The sequence below is a fragment of the Panthera onca genome, chromosome B3 (genome assembly GCF_046562875.1).
Source record: "Panthera onca isolate mPanOnc1 chromosome B3, mPanOnc1 haplotype 2, whole genome shotgun sequence".
NCBI lineage: Eukaryota > Metazoa > Chordata > Mammalia > Carnivora > Felidae > Panthera > Panthera onca.
Genome location: NC_138344.1, coordinates 117,736,563 through 117,759,272, shown reverse-complemented (window position 1 = coordinate 117,759,272; position 22,710 = coordinate 117,736,563). Strand labels below are relative to the sequence as shown.

At 52.9% G+C, this 22,710-nt stretch overlaps 1 protein-coding gene across 4 annotated transcripts in view; it reads right to left on the bottom strand.

Annotated features, from left to right (window-relative positions):
• Positions 1-5: 5 nt before the first annotated feature.
• The window catches only part of PAPLN (papilin, proteoglycan like sulfated glycoprotein), a 35,424-nt gene continuing 12,719 nt past the window's right edge, over positions 6-22,710 (bottom strand). For 2 of the 4 annotated variants that reach the window (XM_060617313.3, XM_060617315.3), the window contains 15 exons: positions 22,449-22,631; positions 22,112-22,253; positions 14,652-14,732; positions 14,248-14,488; positions 13,136-13,256; positions 12,716-12,854; positions 11,175-11,652; positions 10,333-10,470; positions 10,101-10,225; positions 9,654-9,807; positions 8,955-9,092; positions 8,093-8,220; positions 7,901-8,009; positions 5,425-5,591; positions 6-1,688 (listed from right to left, as the gene is read on the bottom strand). In XM_060617313.3, coding sequence (XP_060473296.3) covers positions 1,513-1,688; positions 5,425-5,591; positions 7,901-8,009; positions 8,093-8,220; positions 8,955-9,092; positions 9,654-9,807; positions 10,101-10,225; positions 10,333-10,470; positions 11,175-11,652; positions 12,716-12,854; positions 13,136-13,256; positions 14,248-14,488; positions 14,652-14,732; positions 22,112-22,253; positions 22,449-22,631 — 2,520 coding nt within the window. In that variant the 3' untranslated portion in view covers positions 6-1,512. Of the gene's footprint in view, positions 1,689-5,424; positions 5,592-7,900; positions 8,010-8,092; positions 8,221-8,954; positions 9,093-9,653; positions 9,808-10,100; positions 10,226-10,332; positions 10,471-11,174; positions 11,653-12,715; positions 12,855-13,135; positions 13,257-14,247; positions 14,489-14,651; positions 14,733-22,111; positions 22,254-22,448; positions 22,632-22,710 lie in introns of those variants that run through there. The other 2 variants (XM_078448041.2, XR_013556028.2) reach the window with 2 other exon arrangements.

The window sequence follows — 22,710 nt, the reverse complement described above, 5'->3', positions numbered from 1 at the left end:
TCAGGGTGTTTTTTTGTTTTGTTTTTTAAAGAAAAAGCTTCCAGTATGGAAGAGGGTTGAGAACCACTTGTCTAGATTGAGTTTTATTGTTTCCCTAACCTTGGCCCGCTCTTCTGTGACTAGTTCTAAGAAGAGCTAGCTAACCTCAGACTTACCTTCTAAATTACGTTGCCAATTGGCAAATAAGGAATTGGGGAGTCCAGGAAAATAGCCCTTAGTTTCCAATTTGTATAGCAAAACCAGCCATGATAAATGAAAGGGGATGCTCCTCTGTATTTTTTTTAAATGGAAAGAAAAAAATACCTCTGCCCCTAACCCATGTTTCCTGTGCTGAATGAGAGGTAGACGAAGAAGTATCACTCACCCATGATGCAGTTTGTCTCTTTTCCAGCCAGTGCGTTGGTAATAAAAGTCAGCTTTCCCTATAATGCCTGTTTTTCCTGTGTCCCAGAACCTGTCGCTTAGCCTTGGCTTAGCCCAGCCAGTCTACTGGAGGATGGGTACAAGGTTAAAGTGGAAAGGGACCTGGAAGCTCATTGAATCCAGGCCTCTTGTTTAGCAGCAAGGAACCGGAGGTTCTGACGGATGGAGAAGGATTTCTTCCAACTGAAATCCCTTCATTGTTAATACATTGCCTTCCCCTCCATTGGTCCCCTATCCTGCTGCCGCCTGTTTTTAATAGTCTGATTTGTATCTGGAAGCAAACATTTTGCTTCACAGATTCCTGCTTGGGGAGGAGAGGCTCCAGTTAGTCACTGTACAGAACAGGTCTGTCAGCTTGATGCAGGTGTGAGGCAGTCCTCACCACCAGGCTCTGCAGGTCAGCCTCAGGAGGAGGGCTTCAGGCACCAGCTTCTGATGAAAGTAAGGAGCTCCCCCCCACCCCGGCCCCATTCTGTCATGCTCACACAATAACGCAGCTGCCGCTCCTTCATCCCACATCCCTGTACTGGGCCTTACATGTCGTGTTCCACTTTGGCAAGAGCTTCACAAACGTGCCATTAACTGTATGTACAGATGCGAGTTGAAGCTGGTTGCTACACTACCTGGCAGGGGGAGGTTGACTAGAGTAATGGACCACTGTCTGACACTAGATGAGATGGAGTTCTAGCAAAGAAACTTGCCTGACACAGCAAGAGTTAGCGTGCCCGTGTGAGACAGGTGTTAACTTTGAACCCATTACACACCTCCCCACCCAGCTTTAAATGAAGTGAGAACCCTGGTAGCTTGCTTTAGAACCCAGTGAATTGGTCCTGTATAACAGAAATTATAGACAGAAGCCGTAAAGTAAAGGGTGTCCTTATCCAAGCAGACTCCTCTTGACCGCTGCCTGTAGTGTCGGAAGCGAGGCAGGTGCTATCTGCTGCTGAGGCACAGCACTGCGGGGTGGGGGGGGCTGGGGGGGTCAGGGGGTCGGGGGCTGAAAGAGCCCATTCTCTAGAAGATCGCTCCCTTTGCCAGCCAGAGACAGCAGCCCGAGACTTGCTTCAGGACTGGGGCTGGAGCTAGCCTTCATCCCTGCTGCCAGACAGGCCGAGCGTGAGGCTGGAAGCGGGAACAGCTGGCACAGCAGAAGCTGGAGTAATACTCATTGCCACAGAGCTGGGCCTGCAGGATCAAATCACAGTTGGCCAGCTCAGGCTGATCCGTACACTCCCTGCTGAGGTCCCTGGGCTGGGCTGCCAGTGCTGTAAAATAAGGGAGAGAAAGTGGTTAAGGAAGCTGTGTACGCTGAAAAGTCCCGCCTATTCTTTCTTTGCCTTAAAGGAAAGCAACACTAGATCTGCCAGATTCCCAAAAAGTACAGTTATTCTGGAACCTTTTAACACATGTGTCTACAATGCCTCCCCACCCCCCGCCATGGGCCTCATTTAGGCATGCAGTGGTCCTCCGGTTGTCCTGCAACCTCAGCCCAATGCAGACTCCCAAATAGTGACTGACCGGATGATTAAACATCTCCTGAAGTTAACTCCTACCCTTGCAATTGTGACCTGAAGAGCTGAATGACAGCTGCCTTAGCCCCTGGACTGGGAAGGGAGTAGGATCAACCTAAGTAAAATTCTGAGTTGGCAAGAGCTGTCCTCTCGTTGCTGATTTAATGTGTTGTGCCTTCAGTAGCCCCAGTGCGTCTCAGTCGCTTCATTCCCCATCTTCCCAATTTTCCCACACTCCCCCGCCCCCCAGAGAGAGCAAGTATTAGGCAAAGTGATTAGAACAGCCTTGTGAACTATGGCTCTAATACTGCACGAGCACAAAAATGCTGGTTGCCAGCCCCCCCCCACTGCCCCGCCAAATGTGCCAGGGGCTTCTGTATCTTAAAAATCCTTGTGAGAAGGGCACCTGGCTGGCTCAGTCAGTGGAGCATGTGACTCTTAATAGCTGGGTCAGGAGTTCAAGCCCCACGTTGGACATAGAGATCTAAAAGAAAAAAAAAAAAGCACCTGGCTGGCTCAGTTGGTATAGCACGCAACTACCTATCTTGGGGTCATGAATTCCAGCCCCACATTAGGCATGGAGACTACTTTAAAAATAAAAGGACTATTGAAAAAACAACCCCTGTGTTTCATTCTGCTTCTTCCTTATAGGACTGAAGTGGCCTTACCTAGTTAACTTCCCTTTCCCTTCTGGAAGGGGCTTTTGGCTTAAGCCAGAGTGACACCTTCCCTAAAGTCAGACCTCATAGGCTTAATCTTTCTCTCTCCCCTTGCTTCCTCCCAAAAATACAACTAACAGACTGTATCTGAGTAGTGAATGACTTTTGGTATATCAGTATAATGAGAATACGAACTACAGATGACCCTTGAACAACTTGGGTTTGAACTGCATGGGTCCACATTTTTTTTTAATAAATACTGTATACAGTACTGTATTTCCTTTGATTTTCTCAACAATTTCTCTTTGTTGTAAGAATACACTATATAATACATATACAATATGTGTTATCAGTAAGGCTTTGATCAACAGGCTATTAGTAAAATTTTTGGAGAGTCAAAGTTATACCCAGATTTTTGCACAGAGTATTGGCACCCCTAATCCCTGTGTTGCTCAAGCATCAACTGTACCTACATTTACATAAATAGCAAGCCATTTGTCTTGCATTTGTCTTAATATACTTAATACTTAAGAAATCTGTCTTAATGGTCTGCCTTAAGTATTAAGTATACTAAGAAATCTGTCACTCTGGCATCAACTTTCTCTGAGCAGTTGCAGCCCGGGGGCCTATCACAGGGCCCAGAGGTTTGGGGTCCCACATGATGGTTAAGCACACCAGCTCTGGAGCCAGAAGGCCTGAGCACAATCCTGGCTCTCCTACTCCCCAGCTGGGTGACTTTGGGCAAGTTACTTAAGCTCTCTGCCTGTGTTTCCTCATCTGAAATGGAGATGATAATAGCACCTTGGGCACACAGTAACTGTGGCTAAAATTTGAGTGCTTACCTGTGTTTTGTTCCATAGCCTCATTCCCTCTCATTCAAAAAAGTGAGTGATGCCCTATGTTCTATCCTTACAGTGTTTTAGGCAAGTCTTTTAGGCAAGAAGGTTGAGAGGTCCTCAAAAGAAGTATGTCTCTTACACCAGAGCAAGACTAGGTCAAGACCCCCTACTCTGATGCTAACATTAATTGCAGTATGCCACCAGACCATGAATAGGGCTGAGTGAGGCATGAGGCAGCCTCAAGCAGTGAGACCCTACAAAAAAGCATAAACAGGTGAGAGCAGAAGTCTGCAGCCTCATCAGAATGAATACAAAGGAGAGACCGCTTCTAAGCATGAAAGGTGCCCACAAAATATCTAAGATTAGCAACGCTCTTCCAGCAGAGGGCAGGAGCCTGACTCCGACGGCTCCTGTCCTGTCCGGGAGGCCCATCATGCCAGACCATTTCAGCTTACAACCACACATCAGCAGGAGCCCCACCAGACTTTGCCCTCAAACAAGGTTCTGATTATAATTCGGCTTCTCCTGTAGACAGAGCTACAATTAATCACAAACATGAACACCTGGCTCCTCTGACAGCTCTTTTTCTCACATAAATCCGCATTCTGGTTTATCTTGAGTCTTGTAAGTTTGGTTGGTATGTAGACAAGAGATCAGTATGCTGGGCACAGTAGAGATGAGAAGCGGCCCCTGCAGCACAGTGTTTTTGCCAAGGTAATGCCTTCATGCACACATGCACTCAGTCACCAAGCCTGAGCACCTAGTGATGCCAGGCACTGACCTGGGGGCCTAAGGACTCGAATCCCAGTGGCTGTCCTAAGGGGCTCACAAACTGGAAGCCTACATGTCAGTCTGATCCACTAAGCAGCATTTCTGCCGCAGACCTTCATCCTCTAGCACTGGCCAGTTCCCACCTTCGGCGTAGCAGACAGGAGGCAGCCAGGCCTGACAGCCCTTGCTAAAACAACACTCTTGGTGCAGTGCTGCAGCCCTGATTGCTGTGAACGTCCAGGCGGACAGGAAAGGCCCTGGCACCTTTCCCCCAAGCCTGCTGGAGGCCTCCTGAGAACTGGTGGCTCGGCCTGGGGCACTGCCCTGCTGTCCAGGCAATCCATGAACCCAGACCAAGGACACGTGGAAGGGCAGGCTGGGCACAGGGCAGAGCCTCCTCTGCCCCCTTCTTCTGGCTTATTTGAATATAGGGCTCTTATGAATCCATCTTCTCAAAGTGTGAAAATAAGTGCATCTCCAAATTAACACCTCTCAAATTAGACTGCATCTGAATTGATGGTCTCTTAGCACTGTGTCTTTAACAGCATGTTTTTCTTAGTGGTATGGAACTAATTGTTTTGCGATATGGTGCTTAGGTTTATTGAAATTAACTCAGAGCAAGAGCTAGAGAATACAAAACTAAAATATCAAACTGCCCAGTAACAGGTGTGATACTTTAGGGAAAAGAAAATTAAATATGAGGACTAGGTTGTAGTCCCAACTTGGCCACTAATTTGCCGTGTGACTTGTGGAAACATCACGTAAGGTCTCTGGATATCTGTCTCATTTGTAAGATGACGATACTAATACTTGCCCTTCCCTTTCTGAGTTATATGGTCAAAGGGCCATGAAGGCACTTCTCAATCATAGGACCACTTTTTGCCACCCTAATTAGAATGGACAGACTTAATGGTCTGCCTTAAGTATTACATATGCTACTTCTCAAGATCAGTAAGTCTAAACGATATTTAACGTCATCTATTAAGCTATTACCAGATGCCCATCATCTGCATTATTTCCCTCACCTCGCCGCAGCCCTCTCAGGTGGTGGAATAGCCCTCTGTATATGTGAGAAGAGGGAGGCTCAGGAGAGCCCCTTGCCACAGGTGACACTACCAGGAACCGGCAGAGTGAGCCAGGACTCAGACTAGAGTCACTCAGACCTGTGCAGCACAAAGGCGGCTTTTGGGAACAAGTGAGTCCCTGGGGTGGGCCTCTTACCCGGCGGGCCCACCTTCACCTCCGTGCTGCGGCTGACTGCCTGGCTTCCACGGTAGGCACTGCACGTGTAGGAGCCCTCGTCTCTGGGCTGCAGGTTGTGGATCAGCAGTGTGCCATCTGGGGACTGGTAGACTCGATGCCCGTCGGCCCGCACCGGCAGCCCATTCCTGAAGGGGACAGGACACTGGGAGAACCGTCCACGGCCTCTGGTCTTGAGGCCCTAGGAGGCCATGCTGCCACTCCCAGCGCCCCAGAGCCCAGAGACAAAGGGAGGAGGTAATCACTGTGGACAGAGGACCCTCACTTCAAGAAAGAGATGGGCCAGGTGCCAAAAAGAACACTATCGGAGCAAAATGACTCAAAAGTAGAGGGAACTCACCCCAACTGAGCACACTGGTCTAAGTTACCATGAATTTGCCTCTTACCCACAAGGGAAGCCCCACTCTCACTTTTTATCAACAACAGTCTTTCCAGCAGCTGTGTGGTGCCGGGCCCTGTGCTGGGCAAGCGACGTAAGTGCTCCCTGCCTTGAGGGTACTGGGGTAGGTGTTTAGGGGCACCCTCCCTGAGGAAGACAGAGCTGAGACCCAACTTGAGAATGAGGAGGAGCAGCTGGCCAGCCAACGGGAGAGCAAAGGGACTCGGGAGCTGGAAGGCAGAGGCCATGGTCAGAGCAGGGAGGGAAGTGGACAAGGCCTCAATGGGAGTTTGGACTGGACCCTGGGGGGAATGGAAGAGTGTGAACTAAGCAGGACTGACAGAGTATCTGCCCTTGGATGACTGGGCCTAGGACAAGCCTGAAAGCAGAGAGCAGGAAAGTGGCTCCTACAGAAGTGCACACATGGGTAAGGGGAGGATGTGCAAGGTAAGGGAGGAGAAATGAAGGACCACAGTGGTTACTCAGGGTTGCTGGGTAACGACGGTGCCCCTCCACCATGGGGAGATCCAGGGCGGGGAGGACGGGTCAACGATGAGTTTTCTTTTCCACCATTTGGCATTCTGGGTGCCCATGAGATACAAAGAGGCATTGGATTTGAGGTCTGGACCCAGATAGTCTATCAGCACTGGGTGGCTCTGGAAACCACGTGTCAACAAGGTTGCCCAAGGTGAAGTTAGACAAGCCAAGGACCAAGGACAGACCCTGAGGTGCATCCACCTCCGAGGCATTGGTGTGAAAAGGTAAACCAGCCAGGAAAACAGAAGCAGCAGCCAGAGAAGGAAGAACACCAGAAGACAGTAGTTTCCTGGAGCCAAGAGGAGGGAGCATGTCAGGAGGTGCAAATGGTCAGCAGAAGAACACCTCTCAGGTCATGTGGGGACTGAGATAACATCCAGAACGTTTAGGAACAGGTCAGTATCCTGGAGTGGTGGTTAGATGTGAGCCCCTGTGCAAGGACTGAACTGTGAGTAGGGGGTGAACAGGTGGAGACCCCCAGTATGAACAGCCATACTGTGAGGGGGAGACTCCAGATGAGGCCAGGGTCTGCAGGGAAATACAGGGTCAGAGAAGGGTATCTTTTATGTTATGCTTTGAAAGCGGGGACTCCTGAGCATGTTTGCTGCTGGTAAGATCAAGGAGAAGCAAAATTGAAGACAGAAGCGTGAAAGGATAATCAGAGGCCCGACCTGATCAAGGCAGGCCTGCACCAAGAATAACTGCTGAAAAGCCTACAGAGGCTCCCTGCCTCCCTCCTGCGTGCAGGCCCCTTCCCATCCTGACATCATCTCTCCAGTACTCACCTCTGAGGCTTGATCAAGAACATCCTTCCCCTCCTCAGCCTTTAAGGCTCAGCCAAAGTCACCTGCGTGGCCACCCCTTGATTCCCCCAGATAGAAGGCAGCCTCAGCGCTCTGTGCACAGATAGCACTGAGGGCAAACCTCTGGAGCTCAGGGGACACAGGGCCATCTCCTGCCTGGGGAGTATCTGGGGGGCTCGGATTACCCCCAAGATCCCCAGAGCCTAGGCTATTGCTGACACACTGCAAGGAGGAAGGGGGCCAAAAAAAAAAGTTGCTGAAAGAAGGAATGAACGAATAAAAGAGCAACTGATCTGGTGTAAACGACACTGAAGTCCCCACAGCTGAGTATACCCAGTGGTTCTCTACCCCCATCTCCGGATACTGTCAACTGTCATGACTTGGGAGGAAGTACTACTGGCATCTAGTGGGTGGGTGGCCTGGATGCTGCTGAACACCCTACAATACACAGAACTGCCCCAACCACCAAAAGTTATCAGGTCTGAAATGTCAAGAGTGCCGAGGTTGAGAGACCCTGGTGTAGCCCAACCAAAAGAAAGAGAGCAGTCCTGTGGGGCCCCGCTGTGTAGGGAAGGGGGTGCTGTCACCAGGCCTGCAGGTAGGAGTTGAAGAATGAAGGCCGCGGGCAGTGGGAACAGCAGTATCGCTGCAGAAAGGTGAGCGTCTTCTCCAAACTACAAGCCTCTGAGGGCCAGGCCTGCCTGGAATAGAGCCTTACCTGGACCACCTGATGTTTACGCTTTCTCCTGTCACCACGCATAGCAGCCTGGCCGTGTCACCCTCTGGCACCAGCATAGTAGAGGGCAGTTCTGTGATGGCCAGCTCCCCTAGGGCAAGGAGGAGGCATTGTCAGCCACCACACCAGTCCTGCCCCACCTGTGCCACCTGACCCTCAGGACTGCCACCTCACCCAGAACTCTGAGCTGGACCCATCTCTGGTCTCGGTCCTGCCCGTTGAAAGCGACACAGGCATAGAAGCCGCCATCTTCCAGAGCCACGTGGCTGATGACCAGAGAGCCATCGGGCTGCAGCTGGTGTCTAGAGACAAAGCACAGTCGGGTAGCTCCTCCCCCAAGGGGCTGGAAGAAATGGGGGTGGGGCAGGGTCTTCCTTTCCCCATAAAAGGCTGAGTGGCCCTTTCAGTGGGGTCTGAGCAAAGGGCCATCTAACCTTAGGCCCTGAGGTCCTCCAGATGCTGAGCTCTCTCGTTTACCTGAAGGTACCTGACTTTTAAGCCTGGCAATAAACCATTTCCAATCTCCAAATACAAAATAATTCTGGTTTGGGTTTCTAGTTCTTGCTGTGCTCATTCTGTAGACTCAAATCTCGGTTCTGCCACTTAGGAGCTGTATGGCGTGTTAAACTCCTGTGTGTAAAATGGGGATAAAATAGCACCTACCTCCACATGGCTCTCCTGAAGACTGTATGATAGAGAACAAGCCTCATACTCCTAATGGGCACGATACACGCTCATGCTGTTATGGTTACAGCCAGAAATGGGTCTGCCTCCATTCCTCCATTTTGTCCCTCAGCCATCACCTCTCCTTAGCTAGCCTGTTACTTCTGTCCACTAACCACAGTGGAAAGACCCAGAAACCCAAATGTTGGTCTGCCCAAGGAGCCCTACCCCCAGCGGTATCCTCTCTCAAGAGCCCCTGGAGTCCTGCTCAGGACTGACCAGAGATGGCACCTGGCAGCTCCCTCCCCTGAGGCCTGCACAGGGTCAGGGGCTAAAGGCGGGACAGGAAGGGGAAGAGAGGAGCTGAACAAACCTGGGGGAGGAGAGGGGCTGCCCATCTCTTTGCCACTCAATGACTGGGGGTGGGAAGCCCTCAGCACGACAAGTCAACCAGATCCGCTGACCTGGATGGGCGTCCACCACCCTAGGCTGGTTCCTGTCCAGAAGCAGCCTGCAGAACAAGCACCCCACAGCCATGAGAGGGACTCTGTCTGCACAAGCATCTGACCCCCTTCTCCCTCTCCAGCCACATTCAGCTTCCTAAGAAAGCTGCTCTGTGCTGGTCAGGACATCACCAATAGCTACCCGGGGCAGTCTAAAAGCCACCTCCAGCTTTCTCGCTTTCCCCATCCCCAACTACCACCCAAGAATCTCAACTCTGCTCCCCGCCCTGCACATCTGCTTTGAGATCCTGCACATCTGCCCTGCACAAGGCACTTTGACTTGGGCCCATCCAGCCCTCTGCAACCCCTCTACAAACTCCCATCAAGGCCATCTCAGGCTCTCCAGCTCCTGCTCTGCTTCCCTTCCCTCAGCTCCTGTGCCCTGGGCCATGGGCCAGTCTCAACTGTTTGGGGAAGGGAAGAGGGCTCCCTTTCCACCTCCCTAGTCCTTACCCGGCAAAGCCCTGTGACCCCACCCACTCTCCCTTCCTTTCACCACTGGGACCCCCATCGGCCCTGGCCCTCCAGTGGGGTAGGCTGAGAGCAGAATGGCGATGCTGCACTGTTACCTGGTCGTGGGCCGAATCTGCAAGGAGGAGACAGCCCCCAGGCCCCCCGCGTTCCCCACTAGGCTGGACTCCCGAGGACTGTGGCCCTGGGCTGGGTCCCTGGTCTGAGGGAAGTGCCTTGGCTCAGCCTCAGACAGCACGGCCACGTCACCCCCTGTCATGAGGCCAGGAGAAGGGGTGAGCTGTGGGGGGAATGCAGTGGAAGGAAGGAAGGGCCACGAGGCTGGCCAGGGACGTGTGGAAAAATGAGGGTCACAAGGGGGAAGACATCCACCTCAGCCCAACTGGAGCACGTGGTCCCTGCCAGCAGAAGGGGCCCCTCCAGCGTGGGAGCACCCTGGCTCAGGCCCTCCCAGCCAGCACCTCCCACCTGGGGCCATGACAATCCTCTGGGTGTGGGATGGGGACGGAGACCTGTTCCGCTGGGCGTGGGGTGGGGACAGAGACCTGTGACACGAAGCTGGATCTTCTGAGAGTCACGGCCTGGCCTGCTGCTGCCACAGCTGTAGGTGCCAGTGTCCTCTGCCCGCAGGGGACTGATGACCAGGGAGCCATCGGGCTGCAGCTTGTGCCTGAATGAGGAGGACAGTGAGCCCAGGCCCCCCTCAGGCCCCAGTGCTCCTACCAGAGTGCTCCTACCGTAACCCTGCCTGCACCCTCCCATCCCAGGGGAGATCACCTGTCAGAGGAGATGGGCCGCCCATCTTTCTGCCACCTGGCATGGGGCTCCAGGGAGGTGTCGTCTTGACAGAAGAGGCGCACTAAGTGCCCCAGGGCCGCCTGCACCAGGGCTGGCTCCGAGCCTGCCAAGCTGATCCTGGGAAGTGGGGGTGAGAATCTGCACTAACAACACAAGCGCCAGGGCCAGGGACTCCCCCTCCGTCAGTGTCCCACCACAGAGAGCTCAGTGCCCATCCTGTCTCAGGCACCTTTGGGGTCACAGGGTCCCCTGGGAGGCCCAGCTCTAGAAGCCCGTGGCCTCAGGAATTCACTCCACCCCCACCCCAGCTCCCCACCATGCCCTTGGACGTAGCTACCTCAACCTGGTCCTGCAACAGCAGCAAGGGAGGTACAGAGCCCAGGGCGTGGAGAGGTCGGGAGAGAGAGCTCACACCAGATTCCCGTGTTGAACTAAACCACTGCTTGATCCCTTTGGAATTTCAGGTTTTACTTATTTGTTTCTATTCTCCCCAAAAGTCTCATTAATAGGACACAGTCCCAAGACTGTGGAACCCATACTAAATCTAAGAGAGAATATCACCATTTTGCAGGTCAAGAAACTGAGGCTTGGAGAAGTTGGATGAGTTGCCAAAGGTCACAAAACCTGCAAGCTTTTCCAACTAGACAGGCCCCGGGGCGTCCTGGCAAGATCAGACCCAGGCACCCACCATCTATTGGCAAAGGCCCCCCAGGCAAGACCATTGGAGGATTTGAGGTTAGGGATGGGGCGGGAGGATCTGCGAACCTCAGGGTTTGGGCTCCAATGGGCACAGCTCCCGGCCTGGGGAAGGTAGGCCTCACCTGTAGGAAGAGCTGTGGGAGGGCGCCGCTGGCCTCCCGGCATCTCCGCCCAGTCCAGGGGCACTGGGCCCAAGCTCCTGGCCCAGGGGCCTCTCTCCAAAGGCCTGGGCGTGGCCCTCCTCTCCAGGCCCAGGCTCTCGGTCTCGCCACCAGAGGCCACCAGAAGGCAAGGGCCTCGTCTGGACTGTGGCCCCCGTCCTGTGCCCGCCGGCCTCTTGCTGGCCTCCAGGACCGCTGCCACCACCGTCTCTATGGGTGCTCTGGCCAGAGGCCCCAGGCTCAGGTCTGGGGGGCTCCTGTTGACGTCCCCGGCAGCTGCTCACGCACTCCTCTTCGGAGGCAAAGTTATTGCCGTTGCCATGGCACCCGCCATACCAGAAGCGGTTACACTGGCCCACGGAGGGGACGAAGTACCAGCGTGCGGCCCAGTCTGTGCAGGAGCCATGGGCACTGGGCAGCAGGCACCGCACAGGGTAGGCTGAGGGGGCAGGGAGGGGGCAGGGAGGGGGCAGGTCATCAGGCTGCAGATACTGCCCCAGCAGAGCCCTGCCAAGAAGTGCCCACCGCCCCCTCAGCCTCAGACGTGGGAGCCAGGCTCTTCCCAAGTTCACGGAGCAGGTCTACACCCCTGTCTGGGCCCCTGACCTGGCCCTGGGGACGGTCTGCTCACTGCCCAGACCTACCTGGGCTGGGATCACCAGCAGCCTCCGGGATCAGCCCGTCCACCTCCACCCACAGAACTAGAGCACTCCAGAAGGTCAGGGCCATGAGCAACCTGGACTGGCTCCCTCAAGCCCCTCCCCATGCCTGACCCAGGTCCCTAGAGCACACACACGCACTGAGCTTGGCTTTGATGTACTTAGCTCGAGATAAGAACCCAGCCCTCAGCTCGCAGGGACATCTGTGAAGAGGCCCAGCCTCTGAACCCGCCTCCAGCCCCCAGCCAGCCTGTTCTAACGGCCTACCTTCCCAGCACAGCCCTGCTCTGCCTCTCTACAGACACAGATGTGACTGCGGCTGGCCCCTGCGGGGGTCCCATCCAGGGACCAGCCTCCTGCAGACTCTGACCACCAGCCCATCTGGCTTTTGAGGTCCCCATGAGGGTCCCTGCCAGTGCCACCCACATATCCCATGCTCCAGTCTCAATGACCTCCCTCTAGGACTCATCCCAGGCAGGGTGGGGACATCCCTGTCCATCCGGGCTCTGAACACCCTATACTATCTCTGCCTGTGGAAGGGGCTGAGCCCCCATGGTGGGGGCGGGGCAGGACAAGCCTTCCTTGTCTGTGGGCGCCCTGCCTACAATTCTCCCCAACTCCCACAAGCAGTCAGATGGTTTCAAATGCAAACTGTTGGAAACAAGAACAATATGGCACTGTTCTCTGACCTGGCACCTAGCAGGTGATCAGTAAATATTTGTCAAAGAAATGAATGAATAACTGAGCTGGTAGGAAGATCTGGGTGGGGCTCTGTGGTGGTTAAGGGGGGCAAAGCGGGACCACAGCCTACTCACCAGGAAGGATGAAGGGGCATCCACTCACCATAGCCGGGCTGGCCCACACAGCCTTCCCCAAGAGGACCAGCAGCAGAGGCCACATTATCATAGCAACAGCCAAACCGGGAGCCCTGGCACTCACTGGGCTCCTTCTGCTGAGCCTGGGGCTGGTGGGCCTTGGGAGCCTGCGGAGGAAACCCAGACTGGGAAAGTTGGGAATAGGTCTGGCTCTTGGTGGGGACTCTAGGCTGCCTGGGGAAGGAGGACAGGAAGAGGGAGGGACAGAATTAGGGGTCCATGATGCAGTACCCCAGCCTCAGGGGAAGGTCAGATGAACCCCCCCTGCACACACACACCCCCACTCCAGCCTAGGCCCGTATCTGAAGCCCAAGTGCAGAGAATCTGGATCACAGTGGCGCTGAGCAGGTGCGGGACTCCTGCCCACTCATGTGAACCAGACACTTACTGTGGAAGCCACTGCTCTCGACACCGGCCTTCTCCCGGTCTTATCACTGCCGTAAGATGCTGCACAGCCAGCTTGATGGGGCCCCTCAGCCACAGACACCCCATCAGGGCAGCACCCGTACCTAGACAAGCATCACACAGCGGTCTCGTCACCACCCAACCCCTGATCCCCACCCTCACGGGACCCCCGAGCTTCCAGCATCCTGGAAACTGGGCTCTGAGGCTCCCTACGCTGGGAGCTGAGCAGTTGAGGATCCGAACGGGAGACACCGCGTCCTTCCACGTGGGGCATACCATTCTGCATGCCAAGCCACATCCACCAACCACTCAGTGGCAGCCAGGGACACAGCAGTAACACGATAAGCAGGGCCGTGTCTCATACCTGACGGTTCCTCACCTCCTACCCAAGGCGGAAACCCCTAACCGAGGAGAAAATTCACTAAGCCTGCACAAATCTTGGCTTCCCGGGTAGGTTTTACAAAATCGCAGCAGATGGGGGATGGGGCAGAAGAGGGGTGAGCAGAGCCCTCCTCCTGTTTCAGCTCTGTCAACCACAAGATGGGAAGGAAGGGGAAAGGGGAACACATCAGAGCGCCTTCCGTGTGCCAGGCACCCTGGATGGTTCCATCCTCACGGCAACCCGGCCTGTGGCTGTCACTGTTCCCAGTCTCACAGAGGAAGCCAAGACCAAAGGAATAACTTGCCCTGATCACGCAGCACACAGCGGATAGATCGCCACCGGGCTGCTGGCCCCAAAGTCTGGGCTCTCAGCGCCCCAGCCCCGGAGAGACCGGTAGCCTGGTTTGGATCTGGAAGCTAGAATTCTATCCCACGTGCCTTCCCAGAGCCTCAGGCTACACCTCAACGGGCTGACTTCGGTAGCGAAAGCGGAAATTCTTACCCCCACTCTGCACATTAGGAAGGTCAGTGACAGGAAGCAGAGTCCCCAGGACTGCACAATCAGGGCAGCTGGGAGATAACACCTCGGAAGTCCCATCCCTGAGCTCTGCAAACCCCACCCCCTCTCTGCTCGGAGTCACTGCCCTGCCCATCAGATACCATCCCCCGGCCCATCTCCCTTCTTTGACTTGGTGAAGAGGAAGAGGCACCTACCTGCTCTGCTGACATGAGGCCCCAGGACAGCCCTGCCACTGTGGCCCAAGAGATACAGTGTGGCCGTCAGGACAGCACCCATAGGGGCTGAGTCTGCAGTCGTGGGGTGCCAAGCCAGACTGTCTGTGTGGGGATTGCTGAAAAGAGGGGGCTGGGGCGGGCAGGTGGAGGCCCTGGGCTCCTGTGGGGTTTCCTTGGGCCAAGGGTTGCTCTTGACGGGCCCACCACTGGCCTCTGGAATCTAGAAAGAAGAGGAAGCAAAAGACACATGAGGTGTCCGCCTGGACACCTCTCCACCTATGTCCACACCAGACCTACCTCTCCCCAGCCCCCCTAAACCACCTACCCCCCCCCAACCTCCATCTCCAGGGCCCTGTGTTGGGGGCTTCCACTGAGCTTCTCACCTGAGGTGGGGGCCGCCTGAGGCCCCAGAGATATGCGAGGATCCCCGGGGCTGCTGTGCATGTCCTGCATGCTGGGGACACCTGCAGGGAGTGGGTGGTCAGGCCCACGCTGTGGCCATGCGTGGCCATGCTAACCACCACGTGGTCCCACCCCCACCACTCAGGCAGCGCCTGGGGCACCCAGGACAGCAGAAGCGAGAACGAGCAGACCTGTGATTTCCTAAAACACCCTTCCCCTGTTTCTTTTTTTTTTTTTTTTAATTTTAACATTTTTTATTTTTGAGACAGAGAGAGACAGAGCATGAATGGGGGAGGGGCAAAGAGAGAGGGAGACACAGAATCGGAAGCAGGCTCCAGGCTCTGAGCTCTGAGCCATCAGCCCAGAGCCTGACGCGGGGCTCGAACTCACGGACCGCAAGATCGTGACCTGAGCTGAAGTCAGACACTCAACCGACTGAGCCACCCAGGCGCCCCACCCTTCCCCTGTTTCAAGAGTCTTTAGTCCTAGAAAACACTAATGTTACATGTTGCGCAAAAAGAAAAGCCAGATATAAAATTAGCATCGGCGTTTGATCCCAACTACATAAAACAAAGCAATGATACTTTTAGATTGAACTGATGAAAAGACAAACAATCCAATTAAAAAATGGGCAAAGTAGGGCACCTGGCTGGCTCAGTTGGTAGAGCAGCCAACTCTTTTTTTTTTTTTTTTTTAATTTTTTTTTCAACGTTTTTTATTTATTTTGGGGACAGAGAGAGACAGAGCATGAACGGGGGAGGGGCAGAGAGAGAGGGAGACACAGAATCGGAAACAGGCTCCAGGCTCCGAGCCATCAGCCCAGAGCCTGACGCGGGGCTCGAACTCACGGACCGCGAGATCGTGACCTGGCTGAAGTCGGACGCTTAACCGACTGCGCCACCCAGGTGCCCCCAGAGCAGCAAACTCTTGGTCTCAAGGTCGTGAGTTTGAGCCCTGCGCTGGGTGTGGAGATGACTTTAAAATCTTGGGGCGCCTGGGTGGCGCAGTCGGTTAAGCGTCCGACTTCAGCCAGGTCACGATCTCGCGGTCCGTGAGTTCGAGCCCCGCGTCAGGCTCTGGGCTGATGGCTCGGAGCCTGGAGCCTGTTTCCGATTCTGTGTCTCCCTCTCTCTCTGCCCCTCCCCCGTTCATGCTCTGTCTCTCTCTGTCCCAAAAATAAATAAAAAACGTTGAAAAAAAAAAATTTTAAAAAATAAATAAATAAATAAAATAAAATCTTAAAGGGGTGCCTAGGTGGCTCAGTCCGTTAAGCATCCTACTCTTGATCTCTGCTCAGGTCACAATCCCAGTTTTTGAGTTCGAACCCCACATCAGGCTTTGCACTGATGGTGCAGAGCCTGCTTGGGATTCTGTCTCTCCTCCTCTCTGCTTCCCCCCACCCCCCCCCCCCCCGCTTGTGCACCTGCTCACTCTCTCTCTCTCTCTCAAAATAAATGAACTTTTAAAAAACGAAAATCTTAAAAAAAATAATTTTAAAAATGGGCAAAGAACTTGAACAGACATTTCTCCAAAGAAAATCTACAAATGGCCAATAAGCACACGAAAAGATGTTCAACATCATCGGTCATTACAGAAATGCAAATCAAAGCCACAGTGAGATACTCCTTCACACCCACTAGCATGGCGGTCATCAAAAAGGCTGAAGTAAGAAATGTCAGTGAGGATGTGGGTGAACCGGAACCCTCAGGCACCGCGGGTGGAAATGTAAATTGGTGCAGCCACCATGGAAACAGTTCGGCAATTCCTCCAAAAGTTAAACATAGAATTATCATAGAGCCTAGCACTTTCTAAGGCATACACCCAAGAGAAATGAAAACACATGTCCACACGGAAACTTACGCATGAGCATTTATAGTAGTCTTATCTGTTAGGGCCAAAAGATGGAAACAACCCAAATATACATCCATAGAAGAATGAATAAGCAGGTTGTGGCATATCCATGGAATTGTTATCAGCCATAAGAAAGAGGTCGTGCTGATGTGTGCTCCAGCCTGGATGAACCTTAAAAACATTCTGCTGCCTGGGTGGCTCAGTCGGTTAAGCATCTGACTCTTGATTTCAGCTCAGGTCCTCATGACCTCACAGTCACGGGATCGAACCCCGTGTGTGTGTGTCGGGGGGGGGGGGGGGGGGGAGCCTGCTTAAGATTCTCTCTCCCCCTCTCTTTGTGCCCTTTCCCCCACACCACACTCTCTTCTCTCTCAAAATTATAAAATTGAGAAAAATAAAAACATCCTGCTGAGTGAAAGGTAGGCACGAAAAGGTGTATTATTCCTTTTATACGATACATCCAGAACAGGCAAATCCATAGAGACAGAAAGCAGATCAGCTTACCAGGGAAGGCAGTTAGGGTTAACAGGGAGTGATTACTTAAGGGGTACAGCAGGGTGCTTTTATGGGTGATGAAATATTTTAAAACTAGAGGAGAGCGGGTGATCGTACAACATTGTGAGTACACAGCACCAAAGCATACACTTTGCAACGGTTAACGGTATGTTACGTGAATTTCACCTCAATAAAAAAATTCTATATTAAAAACACTTGTTTCAAAAAAAACCACAATTTGATTGACAGATGAAGGGATGGGAGTAAATCATGAAAAAGCACATATAACAAAATAGCAGTTATAGAATTTAAGTGTGGGTACATAGCTGCTTGCTATACAGTTCTTCAACTATTCTGTATGTTTAAAATTCTTCACCAGCCTTCCTCAAAAAATTAAAAATAGGCCCCTGGGTGGCTCAGTCCATTAAGCGTCCAACTTCGGCTCAGATCATGATCTCACAGTTCATGAGTTTGAGCCCCACATCGGGTCCTGTGCTGTCAGCCCAGAGCCTGGAGCCTGCTTCAGATTCTGTATCTCTCTCTCTCTCTCTCTCTCTCTGACCCTTCTTTGCTTGCGTGCTCTCTCTCTCAAAAATAAAGCTTTTTAAGAAATTAAAAGTAGAATTACCACATGACCCCCAGTAATTCTACTACCATTTACCCAAAGAATACAAAAACACTAATTCAAAAAGATGTATGTATCTCTATGTCTATTGCAGCATTATTTACAGTAGCCAAAATTTGGAAGCAACCTAAGTGTCCATCGACTGATGAATGGATAACGAAGATGTACATATGCACAGTGGAATATTACTCAGCCATAAAAAGAACGAAATCTTGCCATTTGCAACAGCATGGATGGATCTAGAGAGTATAATGCTAAGCAAAATAAAAGAAAGACAAATACTCTAGGATTTCACTCATATGTGGAATTTAAGAAACAAATGAACAAAGAAAAAAGAGAAAGAAACAGACTTGTAACCACGGAGAACTGATAGCTGCCAGAGGGGCAGCGCATGGGGGGTGGGGGAAATAGGTTAAGGAGATTAAGAGCACATTTACCACGATGAGCACTGAGTACAGAATTGTTGAATCACTACATTGTATACCTCGAACTAATATAATACCGTATGTTAAATATACTGGAATTAAACAAACAACCAGGCCTGTCTTCCTGAGCAGATGAGGGTCTGCTCAGAAACATGAGAGATTTTTTTCACCATCTTATTGTCCAACTTGGCAACAAACTTACGAAAAATCATGAATTATACCATTCCCGTGGGTGAATTTTATGGTATATACTTAACCACTTCAGAGTCATCAAAAAGATTTTTTGTCATAAACTGGAGAAAACCACAAAAGGCTGAGTCAGTATGAACAGGAATTTTTTTTTTATGATGCATAACAGCACTCACCCCAAAATGCTCCTGGTGAAAGGTTCTGAGCACTTCGTGTGGGGGGAGGGGGGTGTGTGTGGGTGGAGGGGGGTGTGGTGGCAGGATGGGAGTGGGGGACTTCCTTCTATTTATCTGTGTGTTTCAAATTTTCCACAATACGCATATTACCACATAATGGAACAAAGTTACAAAAACTAAGTGAAAATTCCATCTCCACAAGGACTAGCTCTTGCCAGCCCCCAGGGAATATTCAAAAAATACTTTAGGGCCGGAAGACCCTAGCAGATACGCAGTAAAATCTGTTTTCGTTTCATGGCCTCTCCCACCCAGGCCGAACCCCGGGAGAAGGCAGACTCACACTCTCCCCAGTTCCGTCATCTCCTGCGGGCACCCCCAGAACCGCACTCACAGTCCCCAGCCAGCAGGCCCCTCTGTCAGCTCAACTTGAAAGGCACCTTTCTGCCCAGCCCACCCTGCCCCGGCTTCCCCTCTTCTCTTCCACCTTGCACGCTTAACTTGGAGTCCGGGGCCCCTTCCCACGCACCACGTGGGCCCCAGGCTCTGCTGGGCAAGTGCCTGGCCCTTCCCGTTCAGGGGCCCTGTGAGCGCTTGCATTTCTGCAGCCTGCTCCCCGCCAGGGTCCTGCTCCCACAGGCTCCACTTCAGACTGTCCTCCTAAATAGCTTTCACGGGGTCACTATCAAGCTGCAAAGCTTTCAATGGCTCCCCTGGGCCTATCGGACAAATTTTTTTTTTTAATTTTTTTTTTTAACGTTTATTTATTTTTGAGACAGAGAGAGACAGAGCATGAACAGGGGAGGGTCAGAGAGAGAGGGAGACACAGAATCCGAAACAGGCTCCAGGCTCTGAGCGGTCAGCACAGAGCCCGACGCGGGGCTCGAACTCACGGACAGTGAGATCGTGACCTGAGCCGAAGTCGGACGCTTAACCGACTGAGCCACCCAGGCGCCCCCCTATCGGACAAATTTAATCGGCAGTCCAGGCCTGAGGTCCCCAGCCCTAAGAGCCCCACCTACCCCGGACAGACCTCCTGCCACCACCCCCGCACCCTGGCTGAGGGCTGGCTCTGGGGCCCTACTGGCCTCAGGCAGAGCTAGCTACTGAGCACTTGGAATGTGACCAGAGTGACGGAGAAACTGAGTTTTACATTTATTCTAGTTAGAATTAACTTAGTTTTACACTTAAAAACCGATGCTCGATTCACTTAGTGGAAAATGCTTCACTATGTTTGGAACAACTTCAGTATGCAAGTCTACTCTTCCAACTGTACATTTTATGAAATCTAAATATAGATCAAGTACGCCAGTGAAATTTTAGCAACTGAATTAAGATATGCTGTCTGAGTGATGCACGGAATTTAGAAGATTTATTTTTTTTTATACTTGTGAAAAAAAGAATGTAAAATATCCTGCCATTTTTTATATTGCTTACATGTTAAAAATATTTAATTGCGTTAAATAAAACATTATTTAAAAAAAAATTTTAATGTTTATTTTTGAGGGGGAGAGACAGAGCGACAGAGCACAAGCAGGGGAGGGGCAGAGAGAGAGAGGGAGACAGAATCCGAAGCAGGCTCCAGGCTCTGAGCTGTCAGCACAGAGCCCGTTGCGGGGCTCGAACCCATGAACTACAAGATCATGACCTGAACTGAAGTCGAACGCTTAACCGACTGAGCCACCCAGGGGCCCCCCGCCAAACACTATTTAAATTAAGGAAATTTTTAAGTAATCTTTATACCCGACAACATGGGGCTTAACCCACTACCTTGAGATTGAGTCACATGCTCTACTGACAGAGCCAGCCAGGCGCCCTGAACAAAACATTATTTAATACAAATTCACCTGTTTCTTTCTACTTTCTTAAGTTTATTTATTTTGAGAGAGAGAGAAAGCGAGCGAGCAGGGGCGCACAAGAGGGGGAGGGGCAAAGAGAGAGAGAATGGGAGAGAGACAGAATCCCAAGCAGGCGCTGCACCATCAGCGCAATGTGGGGCTCGAACTCATGAACTCTGATATCATGACCCGAGCTGAGATCAACAGACGCCCAACCAACTGTGCCACCCAGGCTCCCCTTCTTTCTACTTTTTAAATGCGATTCTTAGAACATTTTAAGTAACAGATGTGGCTTGCCCTCTATTTCTGCCAGCAAGTGCTGCTCTAGGAAGAGAAGGAGGAGAGGCTTCCGCAGGACTCCCCTGGGCACACCAGTTAGCACCGCAGCGTTAGTAACGGTACCTACACCCCAGAAGCCACCTAAGTTCTAACTTCCCGCCCATCACGGACCTCTGTCGAGAAGTCAGGAGATGAGAAAACGTTCACACACCAAATGGCTGTGAGGGGGGAAAGCATGCACAAAACCCCACACACAAAACAAGGAAACACACTCGATTCATCCCAGTAACGCATGGGATCGAGGCAATCCCACTTGTCTATATGCTGCTTTCCTAATACCTTCCAATTTTCTACAACGAACACAGATTATTTTTATAAAAGTAGCAATGAAGGTTATTTCTTTTGCACTTCAGCCTGGCCTGAAACGCTTTCTGTTTCCTTCCTTTCTACCTATGTGAATGCCTCTCTGGGGCAGGCTCAGGGCCACCTCTTCCAGGAAGGTGTCAGTGGTTCCAGGGGGCTGGACTCAGAGGAGCTGGAGGGCCCTCCTGCTCATGCACCACAAAGGCCAGGCCAGGCCGAGGCACCCCAGGAGCCTGGCCCAGGGGCCCCCACACGGCCTCACCACCACTGCTTCCGACCCTTTGCTTATCAAGCTCTGTGTGTTCAGGCACAGTGCCAAGTTACCATCGTAAGAAAAGCACCCTTATTAACCCCATTGTACAGGTGGGCAAATTGAGAATCAGAGAGGAGCGGCACTCACCCAGAGCCACATGGCTGGTCAGCAACAGAGAGTAGCGACTTAAACTCAGGTTGGCTGCTAACTCCAGACAACTTGCTCTTAGTCACCGTGGCAGGGGCCTCCCTTGGAGGTCTACCATCGGGGCTCACGGGGCCCTCACCACTAGCACGTCAGGGCCAAACACACCTTCCTACGGTATCAGGGGCCCGCCACCCACACTCCCCTCCTCCCAGCTGAGCCCCAACCCACATTCTTCCTCAATATCCTGTCCTCACACCGAGCAAGTACCGGCCTCTGGGCCCTTTGTCCTGCAGCTCCTCGCACCTGGGACATCTTTCCCAGTCAGGATGGGGGTGAGGGGAAGGGGAAGGGGAAGACAAGGGCAGGAGCAGCGTGTGAGGACAAGCTCTCCTGGACCACCTCCCTCCTCTGTACTCAATCACGCAGTCATTCGATGGTAAACATTTACCGAGTACCCACCTTGTGCTAAGTTCTGGGGGGCGGGTATAGACGGGAATAAGGAAGCCAGTAGGCCTGACAAGCCGTATGCAATCACTGCGGCACAAGGAAATAATCCCAAGAGTGACGGCAGTTACGTGGGCTTTGGGGGGTGGGATGGGGACACGGCCTCAGATGGGGAAACCGGGCTGATCACGGGGCTGCACAGAGTTAGAGGCTGCGGGCGGCAAAGCCTTCAGCAGACAGAGACGCAGGAGCCCCGCCGGTGCCCGGGTGGCACTTAGGAAGCGCTGGCTGGTTCGTGGTGGGGAAAGAGGTCAGGCCAGGCACACTCCACACCCCCTCCACCCCTACCCCGTCCTCACCTGGAGGAAGGTGGCAGGGCTGTGTGTTACAGGGCTCCACCTCCCCTGGCTTGGACTGCGCCAGGCTCCCACAGCGGCTGGGCAGCCCGAGGGCACAGACGACCTGGCGACGCCGAGTGCCCGAGCTGCAACTCTTGGAGCACTGGGGCCCGCGGGGTAGGCGTGCAAACAGAAGGAGAGAGACCCTGAGGCTGGGGGTCCCCACAAGGAAGGGAGGGGGAACACGCCCAGTAATGCAGGTCAGACCCAAGCATGGTCAAGTGTCCGGCCACCTGTCAGAGACCCAAGGGGCCGGGATTGGGCAGCAGCTATGGAAGCGAAGGAAGCAAGTGCTCACTAGACCCCAGGCGCCCACATGCCAGGCCTGGTCGCTGACGGGGGGACAGTCTTCATGCGCGCAGGACTCAGAGACGGGGGGGCGGTCCTCCAAGGAGCACGCTGTCGCCTGGAGCAGAGACCCCTCGTCGCCCCGGCAAGTGACACTCCGCTTCCGGATCCCGGCACCACAGCTGACAGAACACTGTAAGGACCAGGCTGTCAGCAGGAGCTCGCCCTCGCCCGGAGGAGCCATGCCAGGGCAGACAGCTGGAGGCGCACCT